Raw genomic sequence first — 25,587 nt, forward strand, 5'->3', positions numbered from 1 at the left:
AATTTAAAACGGCGGTCCACTTGAAGCAGTTCCTAAAATGCAAGTCTTTGAAAAAAAGATGAGTACATTCCAATTTTTTAATTCTCCTTACCAATAGTGGCCACTAAATGGTGTGCTATGATAGACATTTCAGTAAACTCTGAGCATATATTTTGCTGAATGATTGACAGCAGGATCAGTATGGTATTAAGCACTCTAAGTATACAAATCGATAATTCTGAAGTCTCCATGCCAGGATAATAAAACGAGTATTATACTACCTCTATCCCCATTTACGGTCTGATCTGTCTCAGTGAAGTGTACTGTATCTAGGTCCAGGTCCTCATGCAGTGACATCCCTGATATTTAAACTGTGTATCTAGAGTCTAGTTAGAGCAAAAAGCTACAGCAAGAGGAAAAAGAAACTTACCTTCACTCTAACTGGATGCACTGACTACTTCATTTTGGCCACTATAATCTGACTTAATACAGGTCATTCACCTACAGCTTATTGCAGGCCCTGAAATGATAGGCTTAAGCTTTGCAAGGGAAACTGTCACTGATTTTTGTCTGGAACAACTTTTTATTAACCACAGTATTCTAAGATGAGCCTAATGGTTTAATTATTTGTCGTACTATTCCTACAGATGTGCATGTGTGGTTCTTTGTTGTGAACTCTCTACTCCCTGCTTGCTACTCCAGAAGTGGAAAAGTGGGATCAAATTCTTCTTTGAAATAAGGCATATGGTACAGAGTTGTTCTGGTGACTTAATTCCAAAGTAGTAAATATTTTCTGTTTAGTGGGATTCTTGCTCTTAAAAAGCACTCTGGAGCAAAAGTGGCAACACATACCACTTTAATTATCACAATCTGACTGAGGACGTACACTGTGCAGAGTACAGAAGGAATTTGGCACAAGCACTAAGATCTCATAATTTGTTCTTCCACAATGTTCCTTCAGGAAGGCAGAAGTAGATGAACTTTCATAGCGGTCTCCAGAACAACAGCACTCATCACTTATTATAGTTTTAGTTCACAATTTCTAAACTTTAAGATCTCCCAGATGCCACAGCTGCTTGACAATCCTAAAAGAACGGCCAGAATCCCCTTGGTGTTCATGTAAGGTCTACCTATGTTGTCACAATTAATTGCTATTAATTGGCAAGTTGCTGGGGTGGGTCCCAGTTATGCAATTGCACCTCATTGGTTAACCGCAGAAAGTTAACACACACATTACATGAATACTAATAGCATTCTGGCCAATGAGTCCAAAAAGCTCCACTCTTTCCTCAAGTCCCTCCTCAACACTTACAAGATGTCCATGAATGTTAGAACTGTAAATGTAGCGTGTGACAGCTCTTACCTATGAGCAACAACCTACTATATCGTAGTTTCACTTAATTATTACCAAGCTTATCTTCCACCAAAAGGATCTGGTCCTTATCAAAGCTGGTGCAGCACCCATGCCAGAGGTGATTTCCATAGGGATTAACACAGCTCAGATTGTGGAGCAGAGGTGAGGCCTAGATGAAAGTAGTGGAGCCATCCACAAAACTCCTTTGCAAGGGCCAAACATGCTACTTGTATCCACACCAAGGTTTCTACTTTATAGGTGGCTTCCCTCTATTTCAGTGGTTTCCAACAGAGATGGGAGTATTCATATTCATGTATGAATAGCCCCACAAAAGTGGACATAATGAGGGTCCAGCCCCATGGGGCCAGACGGTACACTCACCGATCTGCCATGGGTGCCACAAAGCCTTCCAATGGCTCCAGAGATCGCGTTTGGCTCACCACTCCTGGCAGGAGGCGGGACAACAAGCCTCTCTGCTAGGTGGAAGAGTGGTTCACCAAATGTGATCTGTGGAGATACTGGAAGGCTCCACAGCGCCCGCAGCAGATCAGTGAGTGGACTGTCCAGCCATCCTCGTCATGTCCACCTGTGCAGAGGTATTCGTATATGAATACAAATACCCCATCTCTAGTTTCCAAGCTTGACTAACTCCAGTATTCTTGGACTGCAACTCCCTGAATCCCAAGCCCTCACAGCTAGTGGTGAAGGCTTCTGGGAGTTGCAGTCCAGCAATACCTGAGTTATGCAAGGTTGGGAAGCAATGCTCTATTTTAAGGGTGACTGGTTCAGCTCCCAAATAAAGATCAAGTACCATTAGGTAGGAAAAGCAAGACCATGAAACTGCCCATAACAGTTGAAGCACTTGGAAAGCAGACTGAGGAGATACACAGGGAATCAGATCACATTCTTCTCCATTATAGTGGAAAGACAGTGACTGATATTCTCTTGCACAGCTCCACACAAGCATGAGAGATGATATCAGAATCAATGGCAAACTACTGATTAAAGGTGACTTTGGGATCAATGTGACTCATACACATTGCAATGAAGTCACGTGCAGCCCAGAATGTCACAAGGAAGCCTTTAATCAGCAGCAATTTGACACTGCTGGTGACATCGCCAGCATTGTGCATGAGGAACTGCACAACAGGGATTTCAGCCGCAGCCAGTATTTTTATTTAAATAATATACATTAATTTTGTATGTTCATCTATCATTATAAATTAACACATTTCAAATTTCACATAAATCTATGCCCTCTTCACTGGGGATATACAAGTGGCCACCATGCTCATGGGGAGCAAACACTAAAATGGCTCCATGAAGCTCAAGGTCTTTTTCCCATTGATGCTTCATCTATAGGGATATGTCCATAACATATTAAAAATAAAATAAGACAAGTGGAAGGAAATTCACTCCTAAGTGCTAATGTGCCAATAATTTGTCTCAAATCCAGGAAAACAGAAATTAATTTCTCCAACTCATCACCTCCTAGTATTTACTTCTGCAAGTGACTAACAACATTGCAAAATGATACACTGAAAGAGCAGAAGGTTGAAGCATAACTTCCAGTAGTCAAGCATAAGTTAGAGCAGTCATCCCGACAAGAGCTGAAGAGGGTGATCAGAAGTGCTGAGGCATCCACAGAACAGGAAATAAAAGTCATATGGGTTAATTTTAACATATATGCATATGACTCTCCCTGAAAACATTTGCTAGACACATAGCCCATCAACAGAGTCTACTGTTAAGAAAAGTACACACCCTTTGTTACTTAATCCAGTTACAATTAAGATTTTTTAGTCTTTTCTCATTTTTTAATCTGCAGTTTTAAATTCAGCCTATTATGTCATTCTTCCTTGAACAAATAATTAATCTGATGCTCACTTACCATAAGGCAGAAAAAACTTCCTAACTGTTAGAGTAGTAGAACAGTGGAACCAGTTACTTTGGGAATTGGTGAGTGCTGCAACACTGGAGGCATTCAACCTGGCAGATGTGCTTTGCTTGTATTCCTGCATTGGGCAGGGGGTTGGACTTGATGGCCTTATAGGCCCCTTCCAACTTCACTTTTCTATAATTCTATGATAAGGACTAAACTTGTTGGGAGGTGAAATTAAGCTAAGAGAGTTATTTTATGGGACCTACCATCTGAAAGTGTGGCCTGTACTAAAGGAAATGTTATTGGGAAAGTACACTGATGGCTGGACTAAATCCATTACAAAATTAATTGTAAGTATTTTCATCTTCTAGTTTTGTTTTTTGTTTTTGTTTTTTGTTTTGATCTTCCAACACACACCCTCCCCACAACTCAGGCTAGAAGCAATTAGAATCATGTAACATTCCAGAATTATTTTCATCTGTACATTTAGGAGTTTTGGCACATCCCACTACAAGACAAAAATTAAAGGATTTAGGGATGAAGCACGAGAGAAATGTGCTAACAGTGTATTAAATTACCAAGCACCATAATGGGTGCAAATAGACTTTTCCTTCCCTCTTCAATACCAAGGCTTAGGTTCACCGTGTGGAATACATTCACAATAGACAAGGACAGACAAAAGACCACATAATTTGCATCTGGGACGGTCCTTAAAAGCTTATGCTAAAGGACCCTCTGAGTTCTTCGTTCTTGTTTTTGCTGTAACATGCTAACCTCCCTTAAAAAGTACTGTATGTATCATTAATCTAGTTAATTCACTAAGATAGAAGATGAGGGATGATCACTAGTTTAGACAAGGTTTTTAAACTGAAAGTTGCAAAAACAAATTAAAGGAGGATTTCAACAGCTTTTAGTCAAAAGAACTAAATTAAATTTCACTGTTCTGACTCAGCAGACTTTTCAACCACACCTGCTGGGGACAAAAAAAGGTGGGTATTGCCTTCTAACTTGATTGTAAGCATGCCAGATTTATCTAGCTGGCTATGGGACTTTGACTAGTCATTCATTAATCCATTCACTCATCCAACCAACCAACCACGTGCGAAAACAACATCTTAAACATAACGTAAATGTTCCCCATATATTCTTATTGCATGCCATATTAGAGGGTAGAGAAGAGACACAAACCTAAACATCTACAATGTGTCCTGGCAGACTTAAAGAACCTAATCTTCTTACTATTAAGTTCCACTATACACCATGAGTGAAGAACCTTTCATCCTTCAGATCCCTGATATGTCTGCCTCCCAGACTCCCCAGTCAATGTGGCCAAATGCAAGGGATTGTGGGAATGCTAGTGCATCTGGAGGCTAGAAATTCACCATGCCTGCTCCATCCCCTTTGCCCTGTTTTTTCAGTAAATTTTACAGAACTGGGTTCTACTGGAAGAAAAAAAAAACATGCAAAACATCCATTCTACAGTGGTGTGAGCAAGTCCTCCACAAAGATCTGTTCAATGGTAAAATGAAGCCATTAAAATTACCTGCAAGTGTTGTAACTTCCAAGCATAGCCTAAATGTCATGGAAAATTAACCAAAAACAAGAAGTAGGCAAGCTTAAAAATTAAAATGGAAACCCAACTAAAGATAAACATGCTCATGTTATCAAAGCAACTTTTGAAAGTGGTACTTCAGTAACAGTAACACTGCCAGAAGCAGAGGAAAATCAAGAATGAACATAGTAATACCAAGTAAGAATCAAAGTCACTATGAGACCTTAAGACTACTGTGCATTGATGGAAGAGAACTATTTAACTATTTAATATACAGTATCTGCCTATTTCCAGAGGCAAACAGATGTTATATTATCATCTGTGGAAAATAATCTTTTTAAAGAAGAAACTGGACAGCAGATTTCCACCTCCTGCAGAAAACAAAAAAGTAGAAAGAAGAATAAATACCATTCAGCTAAAGGATATTTTCCACTTATTATAAATCTTTCAGCCAGCATCATAAGCCATGAACACAACTTCACTCAGGAGGATGGGGGAAAGAGTTTAATGTATTATCGGATGTGGGCAATTACTCCTTAGCAATCATGCATTAAAAAGACACATAACTGTCCAAAATTCAGTAAGATTCACGTTACCATGTTGATGATGAAATTTATTTGAGCTAACTGATCGCAATTTTACTGTCTTACAATCTTTAACACAGGCATGTTTAACCATTTTGACATGGGACTGATGCCTAATAACATGGCAGAGGCTAAACATGAATGGAGGAGATCAGCATTTCTCAAAGACTGAGATTTCAACCTTTTGTACAGATCTTTCTGCCTTTGTGAGATTAAAATTACTGGACAAAAATGTGCACATGTGCTTGATTGCTTTAGCTGAACCAGTAGCCTAGCATAGTATTACCTCCAGTATTTATGAGTCTGAACCTCAAGGAATATGTCATCCCTATTCTACCCCTAAACCACCGTGTATATGGGTCAGTAGTTTAGCTATCTGGCTGTAGAGCCAAAGGTTCAGAGTTCAATTGCCCATTGTGCCTCTTGGGAGAAGAGCCAGCCTGTTAGTAATGGGCAAGCTACACAATCCCAGGGTATCCCAGAAAAAGGGAATGGTAAAACACTTCTGTTCCTCCCTGGAAAACCCTGGAAAGGGTCACCACAAGTCAGAATTGACTTGATGGCAGACACTTATTATTATTCCATCAGAAGCAACTCAGAGCATTTCCCAGCCCCACTGACCTCAACAGCTATTAAAAGAATGGAATATGCAAGAAATCTCTCCTCTGCAAGGCACTTTCACCCATTTATGATCAAGATCCAGAACTTGGAAAAATTACTTTTCAAACTACAGCTCCCAGCATCTTCCAGCCAGCATGTTCTGTTCAAACCCAACTTTTTCCAAGTTCTGAATCAAAGAATGACATCTGCACAAGGACAGAAGAAGCTTGCTGAATTTGACCAAAAGCCCAATTTAGTTTGGCATTCTGCTTCCAGGAGTGACCAGGCCAGATGGCTCTGTGAAGTTCAGAGAGGACGAAGTTCAGAGAGGACTAGACAGAGACAGTTAGTTCCTTGAGGCAGCCCCCACTTCCATCAAATCAAAGTACAAAGTACTGTACCCACTTCCAGCCAAATTTATTTTGTCACCAGGAGGCAGAGAATCACTCATATACTCTCTCCTTTCTTGGCAGGAAAAACACAACAATAAGTATGTAATCAACACTTTGCTGTCCTTTAGTGACACATAAAGTCAGTTGCCTCTGGCAACCATCACACTCTGTCTAATGGCAGGTGGAAAATGAGTAAGACAGACCTCCCCTTTTCATCGCTAGAAGGCAATGAGAGAGGCAAATGCAGATTAGTTGGCAGTCCTTTGTCTGAGGAGTTGGGAGAGGAAATCCAGCCAATGGCTACCAGAGGTGGAGTCTGAAACCACAACTGCAATGGTATTTGCAGTCTGAGTTTTTGAACTCACCTTTAAGGAGGAGGCCTAGTACAATAATCTGCCAAGAATTTCTGGGACTCTGCCATAGTCACAGAATGTGAAGGAAGGCTGGTTCAGGTTGAAAGCTAGGTCTTTGTTCAGTTTTTTTGTGGTCCAATAAAAGTGCCACCTGCTGTTGCCTCAATATGCAGACAGGATCCATCATGGGAAAACAGCTGTTTGTAGCCCTACCTCCACTAAATAATCCTTTTTTAAAAAGCAGCAGCAAAGAGGAATTGTCTGTCCTTACTATTTATTACTTCACAGTAACGTAACTGGGGAATAGAGGTCATACTGCAAATTGGGGGGGGATGCATTGAGAATTTTTCCATGATGAGGATTGCAATGCAGCTCAGCAGAGCAGCCACTTACAAGGTCACCATAAGAAAGGGCATGGATCTGAATATCTGCATATCCTAATATGCATTTCTGTTTAGGTTAACATATACGTAGGCACAGGCAGCCTGTTAAAAAATAATTACCGTTAACTAAACAGAAGTACAATACTGCTTACCACCGTGTGGAAAATTGTAGCTAGGTGTTCTGTATGCCTGACCTGTCAGCTGTCCAGGTGCTCATTGTGGATGGGCAATATCCAGGCCGGTGCCCTGCTCTTGCTTTCTATGCTTCTTTATCTTGAAAGGCGACTTGCTTCAAAGAGAGGACTGTCATTCCCAGCACAGGACAAACAGCCATCTGCGCTCAGGGAAATTAGAGACAACAAGGGAAGCACCATGTGACCACCTCCCCTCACCAGCCCCACTGGACTTCATGGGGAGAATTGGAATGGTTGCTAAGCAACTGCCTCCATGTTTGTGCTTTTCTCATGCTTTCTTCCAGAAGCCAGCTGCAGGGCTCACCTGCAGCTCTGGGCCTTTGCAAGCTTTCATACAGAACAGGGAGAGGGAAAAGAGGTATAACAGGTGGCCACCTGTCCTCTATTAAGACAAGTAACCACGGTGCAAAGGAAAATAGGGCTCTTGTAGGTTTTATGACCCCAGCTTCCTTAGTTTCTGATTAATCTGTTAGAAATACCACTGAAGGACTTCTATATAATACAGTGGGGTCTTGACTTGAGAACGTAATCCGTATTGAAAGGCGGTTCTCAAGTCAAAAAGTCTGTAAGTCAAGTCTCCATTGACCTACAGTGCATTGAAAACCGATTAATCCCGTAACAGGCCGTTTTTGTTCCATTTTGGTTTTTTTCTGGTCTGTAAGTCAAATCTCAGTCTGCATGTCAAACCTAAATTTTGCGGCCAGAGAAGTCTGTAACTCAAAAAGTCTGTAAGTCAAGCCTTCTGTAAGTCAAGGGTCCACTGTAGTTTAGAGAGAAACGAAATGTCTAAACTCAGTTTTTCAGAGGAACTGGGACTGCATGTGTAAATGACTTGGGGGGGTTAATGGGATTGTCAATGCATACAAGTCTACGCAGAATTACTACTGAGTTCAGCTGGCTTGCTCTGAGGTAACTGAATATAGAATCACAGCCACAGACCTGTGGATACCCAGAAAGTGATTCAACATCATAGACTGCAGAAAACTTTCAATAGTAACAACCTTTTTCTGAGCTAGTTTTCAGAAAGGCTTCTCACTCACTCCTTCCCAAAGAATAGAATAGGGACTCTTCCCCTCTTCCCTTCCCCACCATTGCTGGGGCTGCTTTTAATAGCAGTCCAATACATAAAATGGAACAAATGAAGCTTTTTCCCAGGAAACAGTTCTCCAACAGGCAAAGCTTCAATTCCTCATCTTGTCTACCATTTCAAGCACAGGAACAAGGCTAAAAGGCAGTAGGAAATCTTTTTTAAACTCTGTGTGTACCTATTCAGAATTAACTTCCACTGTGTTCAGTGGAGTTTAGAAGCAGAAAGCCCCGAAGCTAAGACCAGTGTGATATCATATCTTATTTTTAATTATTAAGATCCTACAGCAATCAGGCAAGATGAATTTATTTTGGTGTTCAGACTGCTAAAGACAAACTGTGCAGATATCCAGGAAACTAGATTATTAACTGTGTAACCACAGTAAGGCCAGAATAGCATCACTTAATGCATCTTGCATCAATGTCACATTCCATGCCCTGTAATTTCACAACATCATAACTCTCTGGGTAGGCATTTACCATGGGTTAGTGAAATCCTATCTATAGCTCACTGTAACCCTAGCAAGAGAGACTGCAAGCAAAAAATAGCATACTCTGCACAGACTTCGCAGTCCCTGTCTTTTCCCTTTCCACTATCCCAAGAACATTCATGTTAAAATGCTGGAGGGGGGGCACCCTATTTTACTTTAATGTGTTTCTTCAGGAACAGACATAGGTGCAAAATTGAATGAAAAGATTTGATTAAATAGATTGGGATGAAAGCAGAAAATAAGAAAAGACAATGTAGAAATGTCTTCTTTCTCAGTGCAGGCCCAACTTGGAAAGTAAAATAGAACTGAGGAATACAGCAACCTCTTAAACTTCTTTCTAGAGATTAACAATCTGTATTTCCATTTCTGTCCCCATCAGACTCTAGTCTGGTGGGGAGATCTCTCCTCATCTACCATGTATCCCTGCAAATGTTAGCTCACTATTATTTTTTTTATTTTATTTTATTTTATTTTATTAGATTTGTATCCCGCCAAACAAGACTACGCCTACTCTGAGCGGCTTACAGTAAAAGCATAAAAAACATATAAACAATTAAACAACAATTCAAATCTAATAATATTGGTGGCATTCAAGATGGAAAAGCAAAATGGAAGTTAAAATAGAAAAGAAAATCAAGTAATGACCGGAGGGAAGGCCTGCCTAAAGAGCCAGGTCTTAAATTGGCTCTTAAAAACACAAATCCATTACCCTTGATTCCTCCTGCCAGCACTTCACAAAAATGAATCACAGTCTGTCCTCTCATCAAGGTCTTCTACTGAAGTGTCTTCCATTCCTCTGCCATTGGCATCATTAAAGGATTCAGCTAGTACATTCATTAACTCTACAAGAGCTTCTCTCATACTATTTTGAAAGCACAGGGAATGTTACCCAGTACTCTGATACATGACAGTGCAGGACAAATCTCACCATTGCAGGATATAACATGGAATACTGTACTATGTTTTGCACTTATATTCATGCATGTACATCTATACTAAAACAGGAGTGGGTGCAGATTAGGACTGTTATGTCACTTTAGAAGTTGTTGGAGTAAGGATCCCATCAGGTCTAGCCAAAATAGCCAATGTTGAAGGATAATGGACTTGCAGTCCAGTAACATCTTAAGGGACTAAAGCCTGTAATTCACATAAACAACAACAACAACATATCCTCTAAAACCTCAAGGCAAACTAGAGCCAGGGCTGTTTTACTGAATCAACAGCACTCCTCCTACATAGCTACTGTGACGACACTGCTGACCCAACATTAAGCTGCATTGTGGAGCTGCAGTGTTCTAAATAATACATGCTTTTTTATTCGGTTGAGCATGATGTTAAGGAAGAATCAACGATTCCTTGAAATAAAGGATGTGTGGGATAAGAAATGTTATTGTTATTCCACAATAACTCTCCAGAGCTTGGTAAGCTATTAAAATGCATGAGAAACATTTAGGTAGTTTATAAGTCAACTATTTCCTTTAACCTCAAAACATCTGCAGATAAGATTGTGTTTAATGTCTTACCCACCCATCAAATAACTAATAATACTATTTGCTGCTTCTAAATGTGGCACTTTGAAATATTATGATTGCCTTTCTGGCAATATCTAGACAAAGTCTCTTACCGCCACCACCAAAGTAATACAGTAACCACAAGTCTACCAACTCTGTCTCAAACAGAAACCTATATGGCAATTTTGCACGCAAAGTGCTTTCATATTTTATGATGCATGGTCTTACACCATAACTACAAAGCAGGTCACTCTTGTTCATATTTTAAGAGATGATTTCCCAGATACTACATGGAAACCCTTCAAGTACTATTTAGAGTTTCCAAAGATGTTCCATGTAATATGTCAATCTCTTATTAAATTTCCACTAAACACATTTTTATTTATCTATTTATTTGCTTATTTATTTATTATAATCAGGCATCATAACCAAATGACTCCTGCAGAGCTGTTAGACTGCAGCTCATAGATCTACAAAGCATACACTGTCCAAACAGACTATTACTAAATGACTACTGTTAAAAATGAACATAGTGTATAGCATATTACCAAAGCAAAGAAATACTGCTGATTGAACCTGAATAATTTCTGGAGAAAGAGCTCTAGTCCCTTCATAGCTAGGTACAACTAAGGCAGCAATGGCGAACCTATGGCACATGTGCCACACCTGGCACACAGAGCCCTTTCTGCGGGCACGCAGGCTGTAAGTTGCCGGATCGCTAACACACACACACACACACACCCCGCAGCCAAACCTCAGGAGGTGGCTGCAGCCGCGGTGCTGGCATTTTGACAGGCAGTGGGCCAGGACCCGGAGCAGCTGGCGCTGGCAGCGGATGCAGAGTGGTGTCTCAAGGCACCTCTATGCCTGGGAGGCCCCAGGCATTCTTAGACTACAAAATCCTCACCATTGACTTTGTTGGGCTGAACTTCTGGGAGCTGTAGTCCAAGAAAATCTGGGGCTCTAACCTTGGAAACCACTGATAATACATTCCATTTGTAACTAGAAGATATCAAGTGGTCTTTTTAAAAAAAATAGCAAAAGACATATCAGTTATTACCCTGACCCATCCATAGACAGATTAGAAACCACTCTAAAGACGGAACCTCTCTCTTCTCACCTAAGTAGACAGATCATAAATATTCTAGAAAATTTAATATCTGATCTGAAGATTCCAATATTCCCCTATAGGCATGTTTTGTCTGTCAGCCCACATTAAATATTTACGTACTTATGTAAGCAATTCGCTACAGCCTCCTCTGCTTCTGGCCCTTTAGATTTACATACAATGTAGCACAAGCCAAACAAACAAGGGCCTGCACCTAAAACAAGCTACTCCCTTAACAATGATGTTTTTCTCAGATTTTGACCAAGATTATTAATTCTTGGCAGAACTACCAAATTCTCTTTCGCTGTCACTGTGTTAAAGCACAATGAATGGCCCATTTGAGACCTCAGTTCCCTCCTTAACACTGACATCATTGCAGAATATTTCAGCATACATACTTCTTTAGATCAGCAGTACTGTACCTAAAATAACTAATTATGCAAAGCAGATTATTTAAATCTTGTTTTCCTTGCAATTGGGAGTAGGAGTATTCTGCAGCAGATAACTACTCTGTTGAGGAGCTTGACTCAACCTTTTTAGAAAGGTACAGTATATTAAATTGTAAAAAGAATATAAATATTAATTGCCCTCTTCCTGGTCCACTCCCTCCCCTCTCCCCCATGAAACTTTTGATCTGAGAAAATTTCAGTTTCCAAACATTTAATGAAGAACTGGTAACAAAGCTTGAAATTTTTCTGCTTTGGACTATAACAACCCCAGTATATCCCTGTCTAGTTATGGTGGCATGCTGCCTAAAGGATTCTGGGTGTACTGGTCCAAAATTTGGAAAAATTCAGATCACACAGTTCTTAAGAATCAGAATTAGAAAGTTTGAAGTCTTGGACAACAAGTGCCAGAATTTTCCTCAGCAAGCATCGTGGTAAGCTGCTTAGAGTATTCAGGAGTTGTAGTCCAAAGAAGAAACATCTCGAAGATTGGAATTATTATTCACAACTAGAAAGTACCATGAAGTGTAAACACCAAATGTGTGGTCACTGAATGTTCATCATAAGCAGCATCATGTTAGATGACACAAGTAATGGTGATCCTGATGTCTAAAAAGAGATGCAATCTCATCCAAATTATAAAACAAGAGAGACACAGAAACATGAAGGCTACTTGTTCAGTTTCTGAATACCTCTTTCCAAAAGAGAGAGAGAGACAGAGAGCGTAGGCTTGCATTTCAAAACAAGCAATATCAAGTTTGATTTAGAAATGTCTCTTTGTGGTCACCAACATTATACAAAACCACATAAGCCTTTCAAATTTCCGAGTCTTGATCCAGAGTTAATTCTCCCATATTTAACCAGCAAATGAAAACTCGGGTCTAGCAGTTTTCTAGAACTGCTCTTCTTTTTGTCATACATGTAGAAGTTGCCATCAGAAGACACTGAGCTCTTGACAAAACAAAAACATCATTAAATACCTTCCAGTGTCAAGAAGCATCATCCACTCTGATGCACACTTGCTACACGCAGAGTGCAAGCAAGATAGATGTATGCTCACATCTGGATAAATTAAGCATATTCATTCATTCATTCATTTTATATTATTTTATTTTAATCCTGAGGGTAGCTGAGGCAGCAAACATAGTAGGAATTGAGAACAGGTCTTTTAGGAAGAAAACATGCTCTTATGGAGGCAAAAAAAAATGACGAGGTTTTAATTCCCTAGTCCAGCCTTTTCAATTTTGAAGCCAGAAAGGAAAGATTCAGAACTTTATTTACATACTACAGTGTGACCATCAACACTGAAAAGGAGAGGGGGAGAAACATATGCACCCTTGCCAAGCAATCAATCCAACGGTTATGGTAATTACATTTTTCTTGTGTTGATGAAATGGGTAGAAGGTATTGAGAACAGGTAGAGAAGCAAATACTACTTGAGTAATTTCTGAACAACAGACTGACTATAAATAAAACCAAGCACCACTGTTAGGAGCAATGGATAATTAATTTGTGAACTTCATTAATGATGTAAAAGTTAACTTGCTGCTAGAACTGGCACAAGATATTTTGTGATCTGAGGCAAAGAACAAAAGTGGTTTTACACTTTCTATTCCAGATACAAAAGCAAACTGACGTGGCAGCTGATTTTACTTCTTTACCTTCAATGGAACAACGTCTTCAATGGAACAACCTGTCCCCTTGTCATGGTCAGATCACCACCTAATTAAATGCAACCTGAAAATGGCCCTCCCCCCTCGCAGGGAGCTGGGACCTAATTTAATGGTCCACCTTCGCAGACCACTGGATCCTATTGGATTCCATGCAAGGGATACCAATTGATCTGCCTGGCGCTCCTGTTGAGCCTCTGGTTGACGGATGGTTCACCACTGCCACCAGGGCTGTAGGCACGATCGCTCCTAAACGTCCTCTCCACTGCAGAGCTCGTTCACTGCCCTGGTTCGACCAGCAGCTGAGAGCTATGAAGCAAAATAGGAGAAGATTAAAGAGCAATTGGAGGCGAGACTCGATGGGAAATAAAAGCTGTCAAAATCGTGTCCAATCTTTATCTTTCTAAGATAAAGGCTGCAAAGAGAGCTTACTTCAATGTCCAGATAAGCGAAGCTTCTAACCAGCAGGCAGAGTTATTCCGTATAGTACATGACCTATCCGGAATTGGTTACAGTGATTGGCCTTGCCCTAATATTTCACCTGACCAATCTGCAGTATTTTAAAAATCTAAAGTGGAGGCCATCCACCAGGACCTATCCCCCTATTTGAAGCCAGTAGATCAAGCAGAGACATCCAGTGCTCTGTCCTGTCCAATGAAGATCACACAGTTTCAGTCGGTGACGTCACTTGAGGTTGACAAGGTGCTTGACCACTGTTGTGCACCACATCCTCCCTTGACCCTTGCCCGGCCTGGCTAATCAAAGCGGCCAGGCCCTTAACAACTGAATGGGCCACTGCTAAAATAACTGGGTCTCTCCAGGAGGGCAGGGTTCCCCTTGCTCTCAAGGAGACACCCATTGGGCCCATTAGGAAGAAACAGAGTTTGGCAGCAGACAACATTGGCAATTATTGACCTGTCACCAATGTTTCTTTCCTTAGCAAGGAAAGTAGAGAGGGTGGTCGCTGATCAGTTGCAGGCTCTCTTGGATGAGACCAACGCCCTGGATCCATTCCAGTTGCTCTTTAGGCTGTGCCATGGCACAGAAATGACATTGGTCACCCTACTCGATGACCTTTTGAGGGAGGCTGATGGGGGCAAAATGTCCTTGTTGGTTCTCCTTGATATCTCAGCTATCTTTGATACCGTCGACCATGGTATCCTCCTGGGGAGGCCCTCCAAATTGGGGATTGGTGGCCTAGCTCTTGCTTGGCTCCAATCCTTCTTGAAGGACCTTTTCCAAAGAGTCCAATGCTGTTTAATATCTCTATGAGGCCACTGGGTAGGGTCATCAGGGGATGTGGCACTTTGTGTCACCAGTATGCTGATGACACACAGCTCTACATCTCCTTTTTTTTCCAAAAACAGTGGATGCCTTTGCATCCCTTGAGCACTGCCTGGGGGCCATACAGCAATGGTTGCAGGATAATGGACTGAGGTTGAACCTGGACAAGACAGAGATCCTGAGGGTGGGTGCCCCTTCTATCAGTGGTTTGGGAAACTTGCTCTCTTTTGGGGTTGCAACTCTCACCACAAAGAATGTGGTCTGCAGCTTGGGGGTCCATCTTGACCCAATACTTGACCATGAAGTCCCAGGTTGCATCTGCGGTCTGCTCCATCCACTTACATCTTCAGTGGATTGCCCAGCTGTGCTTCTATCCTGATGTCGAGTCACTCACAACTTTGGTCCATGTGCTCGAAGTCTCGAGATTAGACTACTGCAATGTGCTCTACGGGGGTTGCCTTTGAGATTGATGCAGAAGCTACAAATGGTCCAGAACATGGCCACCAGATTATTAACTGGGGTGAAAAGACACCAACATATTTCCCCCACTCTAGTGGCCTTACACTGGTTACCCATTCGTTTCTGCATTGATTTCAAGGTACTAATGCTTACATATAAAGCCCTACCTCTGGGTAGTTTGGGCGGCATATAAATTGAATAAATAAATAAATAAAATAAATAAATAAATAAATGGTTTAGGGTCTCAATACCTGGCAGAGCGCCTGTCCAAACTTAACTCTACTCGTGTCACTCGATCAAGCCAGACTGGAAGGTTGAGGGGCTTAACCCCGAGAGAGGCCCGGAAGGAGACAATAAGAAACCGGGCCTTCTCAGTGGTAGCCCCTCATCTTTGGAACACCTTACCCCCAAAGATTTGACTGGCACCCTCGCTGGGAATTTTTAAAAACAAGTTGAAGTCTTGGTTCTTCCAGCAGGCCTTCACCCCTCCCATTACACAGCTTCTTTAACCCATCTTGGATCTTGTTTTCTTTATTGATCTTTCGCTCTTATGATCAAAGTTATTTTAATGCTATTTTTATTTTCACATTCTGTAAGCTGCCTAGAGTAGATTCCAGAATCTAGATGGGTGGGGTAAAAATGGAACAAATAAATAAATAAAATAATCTTCATCCATATCTGAAGACAACAGGCTAGGTTAAGAGTGGAGCACACACACTTCTGTCCATCAACAAAGGGAAATGTTTAGGGGCTTTCTACAGCTGTTCCTTCCACAACAACAGCTTGCAAAGGCAGGTGCCTTATTCTGCCCAATGGCAGAACCAGCCCTGCTCACCACCAATTTAAATTTCATAGCAGTGGCAATCAGAGTTAACAGCCACTCCAGCTGCTCAATTTTCAGCATGGCCATTCTTGCCCCCTTTGCCCACTGGCCCCTTACTAATCTTACCCTTCCATCACTTGTCTCCATCCTGTTTCCCTACTTTGCCTGCTCATCCTCCCTAGTCTCTTAACACTGTTTCAAGGATACCTGCACAACATGGTTCCCTTCCTTCTGGAAAGTCAGAAAAGATCCTCAAATGTGGATACAGCAGGTTACTTCTGCAAATGATGAACTAAGCTACAACTCAGAATGGCTCTCCAATCACTTATAATGTTCATGGTGGTTAAGAATGCAGGGGAGGCTAAGCAAAAAGAGACATCTAGAACAGTATGTGAACTCATTAGATAACAATATTGTTTGTTACCATGTAAGTAAGCTGCACATTTGTTAAGACAGCCATTTGTCCTGCTGTTTGGTACATTGTAGGAACAGATAGGTTCACTCTTTTTTTCTGGCAACCACATGACGAACAGACCACTTTGCCCCAATTTGTACCCAAAGCACCCCAACCCTCACTTTTTTGAGCTTCTACTGGGGTGGGGGACAGGTTCTACTTTTTTGGTGCAGGTTGGTGCACTCTAGTTAGTTTATTCCCAGCACGTGCAATCACTGGGAACAGACTAGAAATTGGGTCTTCTCTGCAGTCGCTCTGCAACTCTGCAATAGTCTTCCACCTGAAATTCACCTGGCCCCTTCATTGGGAACTTTCAAAAGATTACTACAAACATGGCTGTTTAGACAGGCCTTCCTGGACTTTAGAACATCTTAATACAACAGTGCTTTTAACAATTAGACTCTCTGCCATGCCTTTTTATTATTTTAATTATTTCATTTGTCATTGTTGTTGTATATTTTTAAGTTGTCACTCAGTTAATATTTGTATTGTTGTTTTAAAATGTTGGAATCTGTAACCCACCCAGAGTGGCCTTAGTAGACAGATGGGCAGTATAAAAATCAAATAAATAAATAAATAAATATTGAGCCTTGCAGCTGTAAAAGCTCCTTTTGGTTTAAATTTCCAGTATTGTGAACTGGCTTAATAAATGAGCCACTTCAGGATATCAGCAAATTGGACATTTCCCCTGCTCCTCTGTGAAGGGGCAAGGGAAGGGAAGTTAATTTTTGTGTATGCTAGACCATAACAAATGCACTGAATTACTTACACTATTTTTTTTCCTTTTTCTTTCTCTGAAGCATTGATCCAAACTCTATTGAAGCTACATGCAAGACAATTTAAAAAAATAATAATCTAAGTGATTCAGTGCACCAGTGAAAATATAATACAGACAAAAGTATTAATTTTACTTCCCTTGCTACTCTGCAATTGGTATAGCAAAATGAGCCAGAGGGTTGTTTCAATATGCCATTTGGACACAAGGATTATACCAAATAGCATATTGCTCCAACCTCAGGCAATCCTATTTAGACTGCACCAGTCTGCACCAGAAGCGCCAGTGCATACTCAAATAAAGCTGTTGGAGGCACATTTTCATCTCTTGCAGCAAACACATGCCATGTACATTCTTGCTCTGCAGTAACTCCCATTCAGTGAGATTTACAATCAGGTCACTGAGTCAAAGTTTAGAATGTTTTGGGGAGAGGTGTTACAGCTGTTGACCACAGTTATGGTTCTAAGGTTGAAATATTTTATAAGTATTTACAAGGGAGATAGCCATGCAGCAAAAATAGCCAAGATTGTCATGGCATCACAACTTTTAACAAGATCCACCTAATTAAGTGGGTACATAAGTTGCATTAAAGTTATGTCAAATAAAACATATTTGTCTTTAAGGCTCCATAAGACTCATGATTTTCTGTGTAGCTCATTTTTTGTTACAATTGCAATCCTGAAAAGACTTCACTTTGACTCTTCTCAAACATAACTAATACAGTGGCCAGAATCCTACTGGTGTTTATGTACGGTATGCATAACTTGTCCTGGCTAACTAACAAGGTGTATCTCAGCCACATTACTGGTCACATGCCTCAATGCACAACCAGCACCATCACAATACAGTAATTCAATAGTATAGGTCTCTGGCTGAGGAGCTAGATGTTTGGAGTTCAATTCCTCACTGTGCCTTCTTGTCAGAGTCTGGATTCAATAATCCATAAGGGTCCCTTCCAGCTCTCCAATTCTAAGATGACTAACTATGATAAATCACACAAATCTTTATACAGACACCCATCACCGACAGAGAAACTTCATTCCTCCTCAGCTCCTCCCTCACTAGCTCATCCCATTTTGCTCCCTTTTACGTTTTATGCAATATTATGTTTCGAAATCCAAGTTCAAACCACAAAATGCACTAAGTAACCTGGAACCAATAATTCTGTCTCAATTTGACCTGCTTCACGGGGCTGTTGTGAAGTAGGAAAGAGAAGATATATGTACACCAGCTTGAACTCACTGCAGCTAGCAGCCAAGTGGAATATAAGCAAAAGAAAAGGCACTTCCACATACAGCAGATGTTCCATCCCCCTTTTTATTGAAGAAGAACAGTGCTTAACAGCTTTCATGTCCTAACTTCCCCTCTAAAAAAGCAATTCTCTTACAAAAGTCACTTCTCTTTAAGACATAATTTTAAAAGTATTTTAAAAACTCTTAAAGAACTCTTCTTTGATGGAAATTTCTCTTCTGGTACTTTTGAGGGATACCTGTTTTATTGCTAAATTGGAAACTTCTGACTTGTATCTTACTTACTAGGATGGCTTCAAATAGCAGAAAGCATCATAGCACCAAATTCCACCCCCTAGAGCAAAGCTTAAATAAATAAATAAATAAATAAATAAATAAATAAATAAATAAATAAATAAATACATACATACATACATACATACATGCATGCATGCATGCATACATGCATACATGCATACATGCATACATGCATACATGCATACATAATCCTTCTAGTAGAGATTAAACATTTTGGAAGGTCCAGAAAATGTCAGGGGATGAACTAAGGCAAGACATGTGTCATCTATATGGCAAAGAAAATACCCAAAAGAAAATGTAACACTTTCTCCTGAACAAATAAACATTCTTCCCTCTCTCTCTCTCTCTCTCTCACACACACACACACACACTCACTCACTCACACTCACACTCACTCACACACATACACACATTTCAAAGACACTTCTCCAAACATCAGATCTGATTTTCAATAATGGTACACTATGTATCCGTGAACAAAAGGGAACAGAATAGTAGCTTCAGAGATAAAACAGGGCCAGCTCTGTTGTCTCACAGAGTGTTGGGGTTGTCTTAGGTGGCTAACTTGCAGTGTCAAGAAAAGGCAGGAAAATGTTATTTATTTTAATTTTGTATATTTACACTATCAAGGGAAGGTAAAAAATTTGTGGGGTTTTCTGCCTCACATATCAAAATTATTTAGGCCATCTTGGCATGACAGGCATTGTAAGGATACAAGTATTTTAGAAAGTGTGCCATTTCATACCCTGGGGGTGAAGGGTGGATGTTTTCATTCACAATGGCTTACAGGTTTATTACAACTTAAAAACAAATAAAGCAAGATCAAGGATTACAATTGGTTTATTTCAGAACAAAGCCAACCCAAATACAGATGCTAAATTCACAATTCATTACAACATCATGAAATGAATTTCAAAGTGAATCAATAACTATCCCAGTCCTAAATTGATTTAAGAGAGTAAAAGATTCCCCAGATTCTCCAAATGCAAAGGAACTAAACTGATAATAAGCAGTTTTTCTAAACATATCCCATGATGACCACCAAGCAGCAAGAAAACTCTCCAACAAAGAAATCGTAGATCAAAGTGAGCCTTAACTGATTTGGATTCTGCTTTCCTTTGTATATCCTGCATACATAAGTCATTACATTCTTCTACTGATTAGACAGACAGATAGACATAACTGGTACATTATTTTTCAGGAAAATGTCTCTGCTATTTATTATCTTCCCTTTGAGGAGTGAGGAAAGGAGGACACAGTTTAATAACAGAGACCATGTTCTCCATGCAGGTTCCACCTATGGCATCTCCAGGTAGACTCAGGAAAAATCCCTGTTTGAAACCCTGAAGACTCTCCATTAGTCAATGTTGAATCTGTACTGTAAGAGATAATGACCTGACTCAATATAAGGCAACTTCTTAAGCAAGAACTCCTAGATTCTGTGTAAGATCCATCTGAGGAACTACTCCTCTCTACAACATCAAATCTATATTTATCAATAGGACCATGAAGGAACCATGCATGGATCCAGAACTGAAAGGGCTAAAAGGACCCCATAGGAGGTTGTTTTTATAGACTCCTCTCCATTACCCTCATCCATGCTGCTCCAGTAAGTCTCTAACCTTCAAGAGCATGTTTTCTTCAGCCCACAGTAACTTTCCACTCATAAGAATGTTCAATTCTCCACTGTGCCTCCTGGGAAAATAGCTAATCTATGTGGCCTTGGGCAAGCTATACAGTCCCAAAATGCACCAGAAAAAGGGGATGGTAGATCTCTTCTGAGTATACCCTACCTGGAAAACCCTGAAAAGGGTCACTGTAAGACAGAATTGATGGCACACAATTATTAATCCATGAAAGTTCACAGTGCAGCAGTAAAGATGCCATGTAAATCTTTGTTGTTTTCTTGTAACAGATTAACATGGCTACTCTCTTTGAAAACCAAATTACTGCACACTCCAGATCATAACATTACTGAATAGTTCTTTGTAAAAGACTTTTAATTTCTCATATCCCCCATAACCAAAATATACTATATTTTATAGAAATTAGGTCTGAGAAACTCTTTCCATAACAATCTGCAGTTTTTATAAGAAGGTTAAGAAACTTCCCACCACAAAACAGGTTAAGTAGTAAGGACAATGTTTGTGCATGTGTACAGAGCATTCTTATTTCACAAAGGAATAAGAAGGAGCCATTCTTCACACATCTACACTTTCCACTATCAACAGCAGCACGTATTTCTGCATTTTACCTTTCTATTATATGGGACACTTGTTGAGTACTCATGCCAGCCCAAAGGGAAAATATCTCTGTATTACATGGACATTTGATATCATAAACCACAGATTCCACTTAAGCAGCCATGGAAACAATGGGGGGAGGGGGAGTTACCAAGCAGGTTATAATATTCCTTTTCCCTTGCTCCATGACTCCCCTCCTTCAACCATTGCCCACCATTTTGTGTACCATGGTTTCGTCCTTGCAAAGTTTTCTGTTTCCTTCCAGCAGAATTCTATAGGTTCAGAGCCAGGAGTCCTTAACTAATGCAACCCTCTGAATGTCACTGAAGAAGTTTCTCTCTCATCCATGATTATTTGGAGCGATTGTTAAGCCAGTAAATTTGCAATGACACTGTGCCATTTCTGGAAGCACCACACAGCATTCTTGTCATCTGCCAGAGACAGAGAAATCAGGCCAAGTTACCGTGTAGAATCAAGACTACAATCCTATGCATGCTCGCTACAGGCAGCCCATAGATTAAATGGAGAGGGGACATACACCTTAATCTGAAATGATGGGGTGACCCCCACTCCCACAACCTCCGTCTCAAAACTCACCCAAAGGCAGAAAACTCTGCCGAGTGAACTGGCAAATAACTGTTAGTGGGGAATCCTCAGAACACCACATCCTTAAAAAGGAAGGTGTTTGCTTCAGCGGAGAGTTGATAAACATGCAATTGCAGTGCAGACATTAGGACATAATGGTACTGCACCCCACCCCATCCAGATATCCACCTCCAAGTCCACTGTCATACAAGGAGTCACACAGATATATAGGAAGGTGAACCTGTTTCCCACTTGGCCACTAACATCTCTGGAGTGATATTATGTAGTGAGTGTAGCACTCAGAGCAGTTGTTGCCTGTGCTGGTTGGATTGTTGGCCAACTGCAGGTAATTAGTGGGAGTGGGGTGGTTCCTTGGGTGAGCATTGTATAAATGTGCATGTGTGTTTTCCTTGGCGTCTTTCACCTTATCTTGTTGCTGAGAAATGCTGAATGAAGGCATGCTGATTTACAACTTGGAGTCATGAGCCCACGATTTAACAAGTGACTTCTCAAAAGGTGCATATCTACTTTCAAAGGAAAGCGGTACGGAGGTTCAATCCCGATCGTCATCAACTTAGAACTGCAAGAAGGGACCTTATGGATCATAAGAGTCTAGCTCCTGTCAAGGCGGTACAGTGGGGAATTGGACTCCCGTGGTTCACAATGCCATCCGTTTCCCTGAGTTAATTCCTAATGGTTGTAAAGAAAGCCCTTCAGCTCATACACGAGCTCGCTTTTAAAACTTCTACACACGAAATGGCCAGCATGGGGAGGGGGCCCGCAACCCCGAAAGAAAAGCAGAGAAGGGGCGGCGTTCATTGCTGCCGTGGCGGCCCACACGCAGCCTGTCACGGCTCGACTCGGAAGGAGAAGAAAAAGCACAGCGACGCCCCAGCCGCCCACAGCCAGTCATAATCCGATTCAGAACAGAGGAAGCGTGGCTGGCCCAGCGTGTGGCGTTTGCCCCGCCTTTCCACCTCGGTTTACAGCCCTTCCACACGACCTGTGCGAAGGGGACGGGGGAGCAGAGGCACTCGCCTCCATGGGCGCTATCAAGCGTTGTCTTCTTTCGGCCTTACGGGAGGGAGAGGGGAGCCTGGAAGTGCAGCCAGAAAACCTCTAATCCCCCCGCCGCACAGCCGTGACAGAAAACTGCTTTTTATAAAAGCCCCTCCAACACACTCCACCATCCTGTTTGACCGCTGCACGTTGGTAACGCCAGGAGGCGGGGGCGGCAGATAGAGAGAGGTGGATTAGGGGAGCCAGCTCTGTGGAAGGCTGCAGCTGTCGTGCATCCACGAAATTTCAGCCTCCCTCCTTCCGCCGGCGCTAGAAGAGAGATGCCCACAGGCGAGGGCCATAGACAGTTCCCCGCCATCTCCAGTCCGAGACACGACGGGCTCTTTTTTTGGAAATGAGGGCCGAACCCTCGAGGCACAACTAGAGCCGTCTTGAGGCGTCGTACTGCCTGAGGCGGGATAGCAAATGGCGCCCACCCATTATCACTCAAGTCAAGGCGCTGGACCCTAATTCAGGCGGCTCTGGGGAGCAGATACGGACAGAAAGCCTTACGGCCCGCCCTGTCCTCTCTTTATTGTCAACAAATAAATCAAGAACAACGCATTGTCGGGTCCACGGCTGCCCAAATCTGCTTCAGGAGCAGCCCCCTCCCCACTTTGCCTAATGGCAGGGCCGGCGTTTCCTCCACAGCCCGCCGCTCCTCAGCAAGTCACGAAGGCCTCGTTGGCTGAGGATTTGCAAGCGAAGCCTATTAACCTTGGCCAGAAGAGGTGGGGTGGGGGAGAATGGGGGACCGAAAGAGGAGGCGGAGGAGGAGGAGGAGAAGCGGCTGCCTGACTGACATCCTCACGTGTGTTTGGGGTGGGGGCAGGAGAGGGAAATCTCGGCCGCGTTTCATCAGGCGTCGTTTTCAGCGGCACTCGAGCGCTTTTTTTTAACCCGTGCATCTTTCCGTGTGAAAGGTGTGAACATGGGAAGACGGGTGGGGGAAGGGAGAGAGAGGAAGGGAAGGCGCTCGATCCTGGAGCCTTCCCTCCCTCTGCTGTCCGCCCACGACCCCGTGCCAAGGCCTCACGCCATCCCGTCCAGAAGCGAGGAGTGGGGGGGGGGTGTCTCGGTCTTTCACGACTCAACCTCGCGCGGTTGACCTTCGCCGCTATAAATAGCCGCCCGCCCGCCCGCAGGCACGCACGCAACGCTCGGGTTTCTCTGCTTCTGCACGTCTGCTTGCCCCGCTTTGCAAACGGCCAGGGCCAAACGCGACCCCGAGCAACTAGACGGATAAGGCTTTCAGAAAGAGGAGAGGATCAGCCTTCCCCACCCATCCGCGCACTCTGAAAAAAGGGGAAAATTCCAAGGAGTTCCTATGGGCAGGGGGGGTCTGGGTTCGCTTTTGACCCCAGTCGCACCAGAAGGCGCAGTTCTCTGTAGCTGCAGAAGCAGCTGCCCTTGCCCAGAGCCGTCTCCAGCCCTCTCTATCCGCCGTCCCTGCGGCTTCCCTGACATCTCCTCGGGAAGCGCGTGAAGAACACGGATCCTGGCCTTCCCAGTTGCCCTTGGGTGAGATTTTCTACCACGGCCCAGGTTGACGTTTCCAAGGCGGTAACCCCAGGCTCTCCTGATCTGAGGAGACTCGGAAGCAATGTGCTTTTTACTCTCTGGCTCTCGCTCTCCCCCACCTCCCCGCAGAGCTGCGGAGGCGAAATCCGCGTGGGCGCGGGGAGGGGGGGCGAGACAAGGAGGGCGCGGGGAGGCACTCGCGGCTGAGCTGTCAATATATGTCAGTGGCGATCGGAAACCCTTCCCAGGAGCAACGCTACGGAGAGGAAGCGGGGCTGAGCGTGGATTCGATGAAGCTCCCCAAGGCATGGCATTGCACCACAATAACCAACCTGCATATCCGTTACACAGCACGGCTTTTTTGCACAAGCAATTCTCGCCGTCCCTCCAAAGATAAACACTTTAAATGTTTAAGCACCCCCCCCGGGGAGGGGGTCATTACTCGGACCCCCATTGAAGCTCCCCACTGAGCGGCCTTCAAAAGCATCACCCGGATCCGTCCCCGATTCCCTTTTTCCCTGCGTTTCCCGCCCCTGCCTCTCCCACTCGCGTTACCTTCTCTTGGGCCCGCGTGAGTTTCTTCTGCATATTGCTGGCTATTTTCCCGGCGGTGACTCCCTTGCCCATCTCAGCCATCTTGCCGTCCGGGGGTCTGTGTGGCTCTGTGTGTTTTAAAACGGTGCGGTGGCGAGTCAGTTAATCAGGCTGGGAGGAAAGGGGAGCCCGACCAGGAGCGAAACAATGGCCATAGCCCACTTCAAGCGCTAGGGACGAGGAGGATACAGCCTTTTAAAGAGACAGTGCAGGCAGGGCACGCCGGCGTCTTAAAGGTACAGCGCGCCCTGTTTCGAGCAGGATGGGAAGCGACGTGGGACACCCCTGAGCCGAAGGTGACAACAGCTGGGCGAAGGAACAGAAAGGGAGACGCAAGGTGGCTTGCAAATCAAAAAGCTTCCTGGGTTATCGGCAAAGCTGTTGGCACATTTAGTTATATGTTTCTAATGAAATGTCCAACAAATGTATTGCAAAGGCTGTCGCTGAATCCCGGCTGAGACGATTTAAAAAATTAAAAATGTTATGGGTGAGGCCCATGACCCCACGGTTTGATTTAAAAAATACTTAATTCTGTGACTACAGCACAGAATTCTCAAGTTGATTCTGATTAATGACGACCTTGCTGGATTTTCTAGGTATAAAACACTTAGCAGTGATTTACCAATCCTTCCAATGGTGTTCCTAATAGTGAGGCTTG

At 42.7% G+C, this 25,587-nt stretch overlaps 1 protein-coding gene across 44 annotated transcripts in view; it reads right to left on the bottom strand.

Moving 5' to 3' along the window:
- BIN1 (bridging integrator 1) overlaps nucleotides 1–25,194 on the bottom strand; it is a 130,075-nt gene extending 104,881 nt beyond the window's left edge. For 32 of the 44 annotated variants that reach the window (XM_078380057.1, XM_078379954.1, XM_078379740.1 and 29 more), the window contains exon 1: nucleotides 24,891–25,194. In XM_078380057.1, coding sequence (XP_078236183.1) covers nucleotides 24,891–24,971 — 81 coding nt within the window. In that variant the 5' untranslated portion in view covers nucleotides 24,972–25,194. The remainder of the gene's footprint in view (nucleotides 1–24,890) is intronic. The other 12 variants (XM_072985258.2, XM_020805418.3, XM_078379935.1 and 9 more) reach the window with 1 other exon arrangement.
- Between the last annotated feature and the right edge of the window lie 393 nt (nucleotides 25,195–25,587).

This window comes from Pogona vitticeps, chromosome 1 (assembly GCF_051106095.1).
Source record: "Pogona vitticeps strain Pit_001003342236 chromosome 1, PviZW2.1, whole genome shotgun sequence".
Lineage (NCBI taxonomy): Eukaryota > Metazoa > Chordata > Lepidosauria > Squamata > Agamidae > Pogona > Pogona vitticeps.